The sequence below is a fragment of the Maniola hyperantus genome, chromosome 4 (assembly GCF_902806685.2).
Source record: "Maniola hyperantus chromosome 4, iAphHyp1.2, whole genome shotgun sequence".
NCBI classification, from domain to species: Eukaryota; Metazoa; Arthropoda; class Insecta; order Lepidoptera; family Nymphalidae; genus Maniola; species Maniola hyperantus.
In genome coordinates this window covers 13,866,378-13,880,313 of record NC_048539.1, presented here as the reverse complement: position 1 = coordinate 13,880,313, position 13,936 = coordinate 13,866,378, and the positions used below count along the sequence as shown (strand labels likewise).

The window sequence follows — 13,936 nt, the reverse complement described above, 5'->3', positions numbered from 1 at the left end:
AACGGGAAGTACCCTGTAGGTTTCTTGACAGACACAACAAAGTGATCCTATAAGGGTTCCGTTTTTCCTTTTGAGGTACGGAACCCTAAAAATTATATAGATAAAGTGCGGGCAAAACAAGTAGTCCATTCGGAACACGAGGGGTATGACTGCGCATTGTACAAAAAATATTAAAAAAACCGACTTCCAAAACCACCACAAAGTAAAAAATAACTTTTCTACATGTGTGTGTATGTTGAAGTCGGGCGAGCTTCACGCTTTGATTTCTAGTTTCTTTTATTATGCTTGCTCGCCCGACTTCATACATACATACACGTGTAGAAACAAAAGTTATTTTTTACTTTGTAGTGGTTTTGGAAGTCGATTTTTTTAATATTTTTTGTACAATGCGCCCATACCCCTCGAGTCATAGCCCTCGCATACTCTATATTTTTTGACAAAAAACGTTGCTTAACTAAATAACTTATTGACAGATTACAGATAGATTGAAATCATAATTAACGGGCTTTAAATAATTAAATGTGTAGGTATAGGTTTACAGAATATCTTGTGATGAACAAACACATTAAATATTGTCACGTCAAAAAGCCATTACAAATACATTCTTACAAATTATTTATTTTATTAATATTTACATTTTCAGTTTATAAATTAGATTATATTACAAAGGTTTGATTCCTTCCTGAACGCGCGTTATGTTTTAGGTGGACTTTTGAATTTTGACTTTTTTAAGGTGTTTGACTAAGCGGCAATGCACGCCACCGTCCGTGTTAACCATCTGCATTAGTATGAGTGCTACATCCGTACTCAGTACACGAGCGCGAGGAACAATACCTGTGCGAGCTTTCACTCGCATCGTAGGTCAGACGCGTTAACTGTCGGGAACTATACACAACCGCTTTTGCGAGGCGTCATTGACGCCACAGACGCTAGACTCTCGAAAGTCCACCTTAACAAATGCAATACATAAATCAGTTTAAGTTTAGACTTTTATAATTTTTTAATTATGTAGTGATTTAAGCTAAGTAGATTTTTATATACAAAAGGATGCCAGAAGTTGTCCATTTCATAGAACTGAAGGAGTTCAATGTGACAAATTATATATTTTTCATTAATTCTGAAATTGTTAGGTACATATTTTTCGGCCAGTCTCCAACCTTAGAGCGATCACGCACTCATCCGATCCGAATCCGTGAAAATACGGATACAAAAATGATCTACGTCATATGTCATAGCTACCATACAAATAGTTCTATGACCACTTCAGAACATATTTCCACAGACTAGGATTGGATGAGTGTGTAACCGCGTTTTATAATTAATTTACTATTTACTAAGTATATACATCATTTAATGTTTTATCAAAATAATCCTACATCTAACATTAACATAGTGACCAGTCCAGCTAAGACGCAGAAATACACTAAGCTTACTATACATTTATGTTAAGAATTGATATGCCATGGTTGACAACTCTATATCTAGACTGGATCCACTATAATAGTGTAAACGTTATGGGCTTAGTGATGAATTCGAACACTGATGCCAGCGACTTTAAAATAAAATAAATAAAATCTTTTAATTTGAAGCAACTGTGGCTCAATGGCAAACTTTTTCCATACACCACATGTACAGTAGGCATCAGAAAATAATGTACATCAGCCTTTAGAATGACATTTAGCTTTGTAGAGGGTTGTCTCTGTCACTTATATCTATATGAAGTTTTGTCGGTCTCAACAATTGCTCTACAAATCCGCTATCTCCTAAATAAAAGCTGATGTACATTATTTTCTGCCGCATGCTGTATTTAGGTTTTGAAAAATCGAAATTTGGTTTTCCGGGATAAAAAGTACCCTATGTCCATCTCAATGATGCAAGCTATCTCTGTCAAATAAATGGGCAGTGAAAAGGTAACAGGCAAGCATACATACAAACACTTTCGCATTTACTAAAATAATAAATTAATATGAATTGCATTTACTAGTCTGTGTTCTCAACTTGACAGTTGTCAACAGTAAGATGGAATCAAATTGAAGCTACATTTTAATATTCACATGTGCATTAATAAAAAAAATTGAATAGATTATACAGTTCTATCAGATGTAATAATCATAGTCTATCATTCTTTAAACTCCACTGTACTATTCTGCAATATGTAATCAGTGATTTTGCTGAGTTTCTGCTCGCAGTGTTCAAGAATTACATTGTCCAGTTCCGTTGCCCGTCTGAATAATTCCCGAGTTTGCATCACACTTTTGTGCAAGTCTGCCTGACGCTCAACAAGTTGTGATATATTTATCTTTCCTTTCAAAAATTCAATGTCCTCATTTGATAACACGGAGTATGATATCCTTGATCTGCTGGATGAGTTTGATGCAACTTGGAACTGCCTAGAAAACAATATTTATTATTCTGGTAAATCTTATTTTAGGTAATTTACTTCAAAAGGAGTTATGACACATTTTAGTGTCAGCCACCTCATATTTAGAACCTTTAAATTATGTTTTTCAGATGTTTGGCCCCTACAGAGGAAAATATTGTGAGGGAACCTGCATGCCTGAAAGGTGTGTGAAGTCTGCCAATCTGCACCTGGCCAGTGTGGTAGACTATGGCCAAACCCCTTCTCACTCTGAGAGGAGACCCGTGCTCTGTAGTGAGCCGGCGATGGGTTGATCATGATGATGATGAAAGAAAGATGAAAGGTTCTTAAACAAAATAACTCATAAAGATACTTACTGCCTCGAGTCATGGTATTTACTTCGCCTGCTTTTTACTTCTTCCTTCCATTGATTCTTTTCTGCTAAAAGTAAGTCATGATACCTAAAAATAGAAATGTTTGTAATTGAACCTAAGAGTATTCATTTATTGATTTAATTACTGCACTGAATTACTGTTATAGCATAAAATACAAATACAAAACCTCTTAAGTTCTTGATTGTGTTTCTCATCCACTTCATTTACCATATTACATAGATTTGGGTCAATATTTTCTACTGCTGGTTGTGGCACTGAAATGATTTTTAAATGAAAGAGTTATAAGTAGGACATGTATCTCATAATTAATAATAATTTTACTAAAATCAAAACACAAGCTACATAATATTCTTCAATTCAATTCCCAATTATTGGCTTTTAGGTGTGCCAGCTGGGCACAGAGTGTTTCGCCAGTGTCACGTTTATGGAGAAGGCACGACATAATATTCTTAATCGTACAAGAACTTTGAAGAGAACGGCCAAAAATAATATATATTAAAATACAAACCAATAGAATCGCGTTTTTCGAAAAACGTTGAACGTCTTCTTCTTGGTGGTGAATTAAAAGACTTTAGGGCCTCAATTTCACTCTCTGAATTTTCCATTGTGTCACAGTTTCCCAATTAAAAGCTTATGTCCACAATTTTAACCATTTAGCAAATCAAATACCTACTGAACTGAAAACAAAACTTTTGAAAATACAAAATTGACATTAATCAAACGGACGCTGAGTTTGACGTTTTGAAACATGTCTTGTCTTTGGTCATTATTTGGCATCTCGTTCGGATACTTTGAGTCAATTCCGTCAGATCTTGAGTCTGAACTCCTGACTCCCGTCTAAATCCTGACTTAAATCCTGGCATTTTATGGTTTTCTATATTTTGAAGGCTATCTTTCTTTTTCGGGTTACTCTTCACAGTATTTTCAGTGATGGCGAAAAATTAAAAATTGCGTGGAACGGAATTTAGTCGAAGCTTGACATTTTTGACGTTTCTTTGCATCGAGTCAAAAACCAACAAATTGATCACCACTTGATCACTTTTTCATCGGTAAATATAAGTACATATATCTGAAAACCGCATTGAATTTTTGTCGTGATTTCTTTTTCTTTACTTTTGCTAAAATATTTGATTGTTAAAATGTCTTGTTCTCGCAAGAGAACCTAATCTTCGATGGGTAAGATATATGAATTGTTCGTATTATAAGTACATAAGTCGGTTTTTTTTTATACATATACATAATGTATCAGTATTTGCGGACAATCGTGGTGTTTTCCAACAGACAGTGATGGAGTTCAATGGATGTCGCATGAATGAGGTGTCGGACCCTGCACACATTGAGTTTTATCCAGGTCGATCGCAAACGCCAAGTCCCGTCCCAGTTCTAACAACAAATGTATGCTGCGACTTGGAAGACATATTGAGCGACGTACGTAAAACTTTACAGTTCCCACAGATCTAAAATCTATGCTGCATCTTTGTAGATTCAACATGGCCTTGAAGTCTTAAAAATACTTCATGGGGTTTTATAAGTATAAAACCCCATGAAGTATTTTTAAGACTTCAAAGCAGTGAAGCAGTTAATGGTATTTTACATGATATTTTTTATGTAAGTTTTCATATAATTGTATGTGTTTAAAGGCAACTGAACAAAATTCACACACTGAGCCTTTGGGAAAGTCTTTTGATATGTGTATGAAATGTGCTATATTTTTATAATATAAGGAAAAAAAACAGTAATAATACAACTTTAGAATATAAAATTTTGATACTTTAAATTAAAAAAATAAATCCAATGTAGCTAATTAGTGATTTATTTTGATTAGATTATTTGATTTTGTAAACATATTATTTGATTCCAGGCTATATCAGAGTCTCTTCAAAGCTCCCTCAGAATAAGTCGCAGCCAACTCATCAATCAAGAGCTGACGATTCGGCCGGAAGCCAATATTGAATCCAACGTCCCTGAAGGCCTTGACTTGTATAAAGTTATTTACGAAGTGGAAAGTGATACTGATACTAAGATGGGAGATACAGTGGAGGGGTCCAGTGTTTCCAATGCACCAGTGAAAAATCAGGTAAGTGAAAAAAAAAACAGCCAAGTGCAAGTCAGACTCGCACACCAAGGGTTCCGTATTACAGTCGTATCTTTTTGACATTGAGCATGATAAATTAGAAACTATTATGCATAAAAATAAATAAAAATCTGTTTTAGAATGTACAGGTAAAGCCCTTTCATATGATACCCCACTTAGTATAGTTATCTTACTTTGAAATGGAAATACTAATTATTGTTCAAGAACACATTTTAATTTGTTTTTTGGTGACATAACCACAAATTCACAACTTTCGGATTCCTTTGCTTGTGCTAAAAGACTTACCTACCAACCAAATTTCATGGTCTCTAGGTCAACGGAAAGTACCCTATATTTCTAGGTCGGAAAGTACCCTATACCCTAGCGACGGACAGACAGACAAATAGATTCTATAAGGGTTACTTTTTCCTTTTGAGGTAAGGAACCCTAAGAACCCTAAGAACTGAAATTTTCTAAAAATAATATAACGAGATTATTTTTGTTTATAACAGGCTAAGTAGTTTTAGGCCAATATCAATTTCAATACTTGTTCTTCAGATTTTTGAGCCTCAGTTGAGGTCTAATGGAAAAAACCTCGATACAAAATCTTAAGACCCAGCAGTTAAGTTATATGTCAGTCAGTTAGTTTGTCCTTATGAATAATAAATATATAGATAGTAAAACTATGAAAGTCATGTTCATATTTCATAAGTATATTTATTAATCAGTAATAGCTGGAGTACAAAACAAATAATATTATCACTACAATTTAATATCTGTTCATATTTTTATCTATTTATTATAATCAAATCTAACATAAATATTGTGTTTTTGTTAGGAAGGAATTGCTTTAAGATACCATTTTTTGTTTATACAAAACAAACACATTACATTAGGTGAATGTAAATTTACTTCAATCAAGGTCAATCTATGTCTGAGCAAGGCTGTATATTGTGGGCAAAACTAGTAGTCCACTCTGAAGTTGCAGCATGACAGTTTGCACATGTAATAGACTAAAGATTAATTAATATACAAGTCACAAGCTTGGCTGGCTGGCAAAATTATTGTTCGAATAATTTTGAACTTTCGATAAAATTTTAGTCATGTTTCATAATGCCTAGGTGAACCGTAATTTTTAAGGCAATAGTTTAATTTAATTTTACTTATTACCACAAAAAAACATGGCCAAAAACGTTCTACAGATAGAGAAAAAAAATAAAAACCACTGTCGGATAAAAATCATTAAAGAATTCATATCTCCTAAACTATTGAAAATCGCTGAACATACATAGGGGTGATTTGGATACCCCTCAATATAAGGCATTCAAATTTTTCTTTTAGACATCACATCCCCGGCCACCCTGTATAAAAGGAAAAGGTCTGACTGATCTATCATCGCGCAGCTCTAACTACTGGACGGATCGGGCTGAAGTTTGGCATGCAGATAGCTATTATGACGTAGGCATCCGCTAATAAAGGATTTTTGAAAATTGAACTCCTAAGGGGGTGAAATAGGGGATTGAAATTTGTGTAGTCCACGCGCACGAAGTCGCGAGCATAAGCTAGTAAATTACGAGTTTTCAAACTGTATACAAACTGTTATTGACAGATATTTTTTTTTACCGTAAATATCTTAAACATGGGATACAGCGATAAAGGTCATGACCCTATTCGATTTTATTTGACCCTTAAACATACAACAGTGATGTAGGTCGCTAATTCCCGGACTAAATTGGTTTATACTGGTGTGTGGTGTGATGATGTATGATAATCAAGGTGGTAAACAAGGTAAGTATGTAGGTACTATTGTTTGTAACTTGGAATAGTGCGGTTTGGAATTTCAGATTGTCGTAGGTACATTGACGTACGTAAATATACGTAATCGACAGACGTATTATGTCTATTATTTTATAAATGTTATATTTTATATTATTACGTAAAGGATTACGATTCGCAGATACTTAGCTTTTGTTTATACGGAACATTGTAATTAAATTGCTAGTAATGCTATTATCAAGAGTAATTGACTGAGGCAGAGGTCAATTTGCTGAATACTTAATAATAGATCTTATCACTGTGATAATATTAAAGGTAAAAGAAAAATTTTATTTGTTTAATTATGCACGCTGATACAAAGAAGATATTTAAATGTTTTGACCCAAAAACTTTTTAGGGTTCCGTGCCCGAATGGTGCCAACGCGACGGAACCCTATTACTAAACCCAATAATTTATCAAGTCAAATTTTATTATTATAGGAGGTCGTAACTCGTATAACTAACTGTATACATAAAGAATATGTACTCTATGTACCATTACCACATGCTTTGAATTTATGAACTGATAAAAAATCAATAAAATTTTAATTTCTAAGTACCTTGGTGTAAAAAAAATGCTTTATGGCTATCTTATCTTGAAAATTGCACATAAATAGTAGGTACGTAGACAATAGACATATATACAAATACATGGCATGTTTTTTGGAAGTTAATGAAAATAAAAGTTACCTACTAATAGTACATACTAAAATACCATAGTGCAAATAGAAAGTTAACTATTTTTAATCTTTATGTACCTGAATAAAGAATAAACATCCTTTGAGATACCTACTATAAATTAAAGTCCCCCACCACGCTGAGTTACTGTTTGATCGAGCTAATCTCAGGAACTACTTTACGGATTTTTATACGGTTTTCACCAATAAATTGAAAGAGGGATTATCTAAGAATTTTGGCCTATAATTTGTAACCATTTTGCGAAAATAAGCTACTGATGTAATTTAAGGTATGATGCTAGTTGTGAATTAATTTGGAAAAAATGGTCCCATCTTTATCTTCCGTGGCGTACGCTGCGTAAATACTTAGAACAGTTAAATATACCTACAAGAAAATAGTTTATATAGTAGAAAGAATAGTTCCTCCCTCTCAAGCTTCCCGTGGGAAGCCGGGGCGGGTCGCTAGTACTATACAAATCGCTTCTTCGCCGGTTATAGCAAAAAAATTGTTAGAAATAGTTGTAGTGTCAGGTGAAGCAATTTACTGAGCTCGTTAAAACTTTGTACTATAGGTGTACAAATGTATTAGTTAACAACTAGTAGGTAGTTAGGTATACATAAATGAACCGATAAAATTAATTTTATTGCACATAAAATGTTGTTAGGGCAAATCAAATCGCAAAATTTTCAATCAGTGCGCTGCGCCGCGCGCCGATCTTAATAAAATATTGAACACTAAATTGTACAAATATGTACCTACTAGGCACACATTTAGTTTGTTGAGTGTCACGCACTATTGTAATTCTGAATACTTGATTGTTTTGTGTGGTCTTCCAGTTTCTTCACAGCCCACAGCTTAATTAGGTTAGCATGCGATTGATTTTAATTGCGCCACATTTGAGAATGATATGATACGATACGATATGAAGCGGTGAATAGCCTAGTGGTTAAGATGTAAGCCTTCTTTTTGGGAGGTCAGGTCAGTTCGGTTCCGGGCACGCTCCTCTGACTTTTCGGAGTTATATGCGTTTTAAAAACAATTAAATATCACTTGCTTTAACGGTGAAAGAAAACATTGTGAGGAAACCGGCATTCCTGAGAGTTCATGTTCTCAAAGGTGTGTGAAGTCTACCAATCCGCATTGGGCCAGCGTGGCAAACTATGGCCCAAACTCTTCTGACTCTGAGAGGAGACCCGGCTCAGTAGTGGGCCGGTAATGGGTTGATCATGAAGATAATAATAATAATAAATACACTTTATTTGCACAACCACAAGAAGGATTACATTAAAAAATAAAAAACACAGACAGAAGGAAGATACAAAAGGCGGCCTTATCGCTAATTAGCGATCTCTACCAGGCAACCTTAAAGATTGGAAAGTATAAGGAAAATTAGACTGCAGGTGGTGTGTAATATACTAATAAACATACATTCAAATAACTGATACATACTAATACATAAACCACTAATACATGTATTAAATAATATGTATAATACCAATATACTAATAAAATAGACTAATATATACTCTATAATAATCGTACTAAAGGGGAAACAAATATGATTGTCGTCTTCAATTTGTAAGATAATGATACTTCACTGCAGTTTTAAAGGAGTCTGATGAGAAGATGATGTTGATGACCCTTGAAAACGTGGAGAACTCTCTCATCACCGCTTACAGGTTCAAAATATATACCAACTGATACCATAAGTATAACATTGTGCTTTAGTCCGTCCTATTTCTGTGGCCTTTCCACAAACCATTTTCATCGTTGCGGCCTACTTCTCGTGACATTTAGGGGTATTATTCCTGTTCTGGGTCGTCATTGTATTCGCAAATGTCTGAATAACACTGGCCCCTTTTGTATAAAGCATGTATAATGTATATAGCAAATACCATTCCATGCGTAGTTTAAAAGTGCCATTAAAAAGTTTATCCGTGTACTCATCTGTAAAATAGTTTCTGGAGCATTTCCATATAATATTATCAGTATAGGTACAGTAAAGTAGTGTAGTAGGTAGTAATTTTCTAATCATTAAATATTTCATTCCTATCTCACAGTACAGTTAAGAGTTGAGTAATGTGGGTCTACTAATTTGTGCTCAATAGTGATAGATATTTAAATTGAGTGTTCAGTCAGTAGAAGTAAATTAAGTCCTTACCTTAAGGTGACGCTGGATGCACGTCCGAACTGCTCGGCCCACGTGGGTAACCTGTATGCTATTTCACCTAACATTGTGATAGAAAGAAATAGACTCAGTGATGAGCAGTGTAGCGAGTGCATGCGCTCACACTAGCGTCCGGATATATTGATGATGGCACACAGATAGTTGGACAGATGTCACCGATGAATTTTTGTAAATATATGATTTATGAAGGAACTACTTATTTCAATTATTATTGTATAAGATTTTATGGAAGAGCGGGGTCGCCTGCCACGAGTACTCGTAGCAATACTAAAACAGTTACTGGGATGGTCCCAATTACTACGCACTATGTGAAATTGTTTTACCTACTGAAATAAATATTTTTTAATTTTTTTTGAATGATAATGATTACCTACTTATCTTTTGATGAATACTATAAAATCTCACTTACATACATACCTATTAGGTAACTACTGCCTCAGCGTGTATAAACAACTCGTATATATTATAGAAATCCATACTTCTATGAAGTGTCTGTCTGTAATTTCGAAATAACTACCGCAAGCTCATAATATTGTTATTTGAACTGTACCATAACAGCTGAATCAAACGTTTTTAAAAACTGTCTGTCTGTCTGTCTGTTTGAACGGGCTAATCTTCGGAACGGCAGAACCTATTTTGACGGGACTTTTACAGACAAGTAGAGGATTAACAAAGGATACTTTTTTAACCGACTTTTAAAAAAGGAGTTGTGTTTTTCTACCTATGTACACAGAAATCTCCGAGATTTCTGAACCGATTTGCGTATTTTTTTTAATTGATAAAGAAACTTTGCAACATTGTCCTATATAAAATGTCATTTTATATAGGACACACAGGATTTCAACTCCTCAATCCTGATGCTGCAGGGGACATGACCACCAAAACTTATGGGATTTTGAAACTGTCGGTTATAAATTGATATTGGAGGTAGGTACCTATATCTACCAAGTAAAGACTTTATCATTGAACTCGAAGACCCACTTCTCGACCCTGATGCTGTACCTAAGGAATTGCATTGCTAAATCGTGGTGATCCCACGGAATTTTAAATGAATCATCGCCCACGCCCGTTCGGTACCCTCATTCCGCACATTGTTTTTATTAGTCAGTCCACCAATCACAACAAAGCATTCTCCCCTGTCCCCCGCCAACATTTTACGATTTTGTTTTCATGTAAATCCTTGTATATGCGTACTCTAGGAGTTGAATTCTCTGTGCTGGCGGATTACCTATTAGGAACACATGATTACACATTCGTTTGTCTGTGAAAATAAATTTTGTTGCCTAGACTTATCTATTAGTAGCGACTAAAAACTATATATACCATCTACTTGTGTATAAAAAACTCTAAATAAATTCCACTTTGATCTCAAAAATGAAAATTTTATTTTTATAAGTAGGAAGTAGGTACAATTCAATTTCCCTCTAAAAGCCCACTACACACATAAACACAATATGTATCATTTTCTGTTTCAACAGTCACATTAGATGTATCATTCGACGCAGAACTATTGAAGCTCTCCATTTCATTTCTGGAATTAATAAACATACAATCAACATAAATATATTGTGAGTATTATCTATATAGAATGTATGCAAAAAACATAGCATAACAACTTACAAGTATGGTATGGGTAGACCTTTCAATATTTAGTACGGAATTGAATGTTGTAGCATCATGTTGGATTTCAGTGGTACGTATATTGGGCACATTCATTTTATTTTCCTTGTTTTCTTCTAAAAGGATTGTCTTGAGTCACTAAAATACAACATAATAGGCTACTTGACAATTTTTTTAAGTTGGTCTTAAATGGTTAATATTTGTCCTATTATATCAAAAAAATTAACACTATATTTTTTTGCGCCCTAAAAACCGTAAAACTTTAATTTAAAAAAATATTTTTCTTAGACAGGTGAAAACACTGTCGGCCATGTTTGGCCGATAGATTATCTGTGCTCTGACGTCATGCATTTGTAAACAACAGTATAACACAGGGTTATACTGTTGTTTACAAATGCATGACGTCAGAGCACAGATAATCTATCGGCCAAACATGGCCGACAGTGTTTTCACCTGTCTAAGAAAAATATTTTTTAAATTAAAGTTTTACGGTTTTTAGGGCGCAAAAAAATATAGTGTTAATTTTTTTGATATAATAGGACAAATATTAACCATTTAAGACCAACTTAAAAAAATTGTCAAGTAGCCTATTCAGCATTGACAAATCTGACAACAAATAGTAAATCTCTATATTATATAAAAATGAATCGCTGAATGTGTTGCTGATCGCAAATCTCGAGAACAGCTGCACCGATTTCGCTAATTCTTTTTGATAATATTCCTTGAAGTACGGGGATGGTTCTTATGGAGAGAAAAATTTAAAAAAAGTCCTGAAAAAGAATCGACTGTAGGCGGTGCGAAGTTCGTCGGGGCAGCTAGTAACATAATAATTATATTATCCTAATCCTAATTCCTAATCTAAATATAAAAGGTGACTGACTGACTGACTGACTGACTGACTGACTGACTGACTGATCTATCAACGCACAGCTCAAACTACTGGACGGATCGTGCTGAAATTTGGCATGCAGATAGCTATTATGACGCAGGCATCCACTAAGAAGGGATTTTTGAAAATTCAACTCTGGAGGGGGTGAAATAGGGGTTCGAAATTTTGTGTAGCCCACGCGGACGAAGTGGCGGGCATTAGGTAGTATCTAAATAATATCAATTTACAAACACAGTGTCAAACTTTCAGAAGCTGGCTCTAAATGGTACGGTGTGATAGCATCATAATCTAATTCAATTCGATTTTTTGCTTTGTCGTTTCCTTGCCAAAGAAAATCCCGTGATCCACTAAAATAGAAGTATAATATATAAGTATTTATTAAAAATAAATAAATATCATCATCAAATTCACCATCCTGGAGAACCTTGAAAACGACACTCGCGTCTATTTTTTATAAAAAGTGCTGGCCCGCCATCTTAGATTAAAAAATTAATGTCATTATCAAAACCAGCATCCTGGAAACCCTGAAAACGACACCCATTTCTATTTTTTGTGAAAAGTGCATGTCTGCTATTTTGGATTTGAAAATAAATGTCATTATCAAATTCAGCATCCCGGAAAAGTACATATTCGGTCAAATAAAATTCCCGTCGAGTCACATTGTTACTCACGTCGGGTGTGACGCACGGGAATAACCCCGAAAAAGTAATGGCATTATCATCACAAGATAATATTATGGTTTGGAAAGATTCTGATGAATTTTAATAGATCTCCTCTTTGCAAGGGATTTGCTTTTGCGAGAAGCTTTTGCGAGTCTAAACCGTTTCTTTTTCCTCTTCCGCCAATCCATTTTTGTTTCTGTTACACGAAAACTCAAGTATATAATTAAATTGTCTAAGCACACAATATGACCTACATACTTATATTTGTAACTAGATGATACACGCGACTTCGTCCGCGAGGATATAGTGGTTTTTTAATCCCGCGAGAACTCTTTCAAAAGCGATCACTATTTCAAATTTCAGCCAAATCCGTCTTGTACTTTTTGCGTGAAAGGGTAACAAACCTATACACACACACACGCAGATACAAAATTTCGCCTTTATAATGTAAGTGTGATTTGACAACCCTGACTTTCGGAATTCGGATAAGTCCAAATTATATTTTATTACTAGTTGATGCCCGCAACTTCGTCCGCGTGGGATTAGGTTTTTAAAAATCCCGTGGGATCTCTTTGATTTTCCGGGATAAAAAGTAGCCTATGTGTTAATTTAGGGTATACCCTAAATTAACACTTTTATCTATCTCCATTCCAAATTTCATCCAAAACTGTTCAGCCGTTTTTGTGTGATTGAGTAACAAACATCCAAACATCCACACACACACATCACTACACCTATTATAAATGTGAAAGTGTGTTTGTTTGTTGGTTCGTTGGTTTGTCCTTCAATCACGTCGCAACGGATCGACGTGATTTTTTGCATGGGTATGGTTGACCTGGAGAGTGACATAGGCCACTTTTATCCCGGAAAATCAAAGAGTTCCCACAGGATTTTTAAAAATCTAAATCCACGCGTACGAAGTCGCGGGCATCACCTCATCATCATCATGATCAACCCATCGCCGGCTCACTACAGAGCAGGGGTCTCCTCTCAGAGTGAGAAGGGTTTTGGCCATAGTCTACCACGCTGGCCATGTGCGGATTGGTAGAATTCACACACCTTTGAGAACATTATGGAGAACTCGGCATGCAGGTTTCCTCACGATGTTTTCCTTTACCGTTAAAGCAAGTGATATTTAATTAATTAAAACGCGTATAACTCCGAAAAGTTAGAGGTGCGTGCCCGGGATCGAACCCCCCGACCTCCGTTTAGAAGGCGGACGTCCTAACCACTAGGCTATCATAGCTTCACCTAGT

General features: G+C 35.0%; 2 protein-coding genes across 6 annotated transcripts in view; one reads left to right on the top strand and one right to left on the bottom strand.

Moving 5' to 3' along the window:
• Positions 1-188: 188 nt before the first annotated feature.
• On the bottom strand, positions 189-3,481 carry LOC117981894 (uncharacterized). The gene is made up of 4 exons (XM_034968140.2): positions 3,263-3,481; positions 2,921-3,008; positions 2,737-2,820; positions 189-2,390 (listed from the first exon to the last, which is right to left on the bottom strand). The coding sequence occupies exons 1-4, from the start codon at positions 3,357-3,359 to the stop codon at positions 2,120-2,122; spliced, it is 540 nt and encodes a 179-aa protein (XP_034824031.1). The 5' UTR covers positions 3,360-3,481; the 3' UTR covers positions 189-2,119.
• A 248-nt stretch (positions 3,482-3,729) lies between these two features.
• Positions 3,730-13,936, top strand: part of GAPcenA (GTPase activating protein and centrosome-associated) — a 45,314-nt gene continuing 35,107 nt past the window's right edge. For 2 of the 5 annotated variants that reach the window (XM_069509916.1, XM_034968133.2), the window contains exons 1-3: positions 3,757-3,930; positions 4,036-4,182; positions 4,616-4,831. In XM_069509916.1, coding sequence (XP_069366017.1) covers positions 4,042-4,182; positions 4,616-4,831 — 357 coding nt within the window. In that variant the 5' untranslated portion in view covers positions 3,757-3,930; positions 4,036-4,041. Of the gene's footprint in view, positions 3,947-4,035; positions 4,183-4,615; positions 4,832-13,936 lie in introns of all 5 variants that reach the window. The other 3 variants (XM_034968132.2, XM_034968130.2, XM_034968131.2) reach the window with 3 other exon arrangements.

Coding starts and splice junctions, on each gene's coding strand:
- LOC117981894 (XM_034968140.2), bottom strand. CDS start 3,359: ATGGAAAATTCAGAGAGTGAAATTGAGGCCCTAAAGTCTTTTAATTCA. Junction 2,821..2,920: donor CACAATCAAGAACTTAAGAG/GTTTTGTATTTG, acceptor TTCTATTTTTAG/GTATCATGACTTACTTTTAG. Junction 2,391..2,736: donor AAATACCATGACTCGAGGCA/GTAAGTATCTTT, acceptor ATTGTTTTCTAG/GCAGTTCCAAGTTGCATCAA.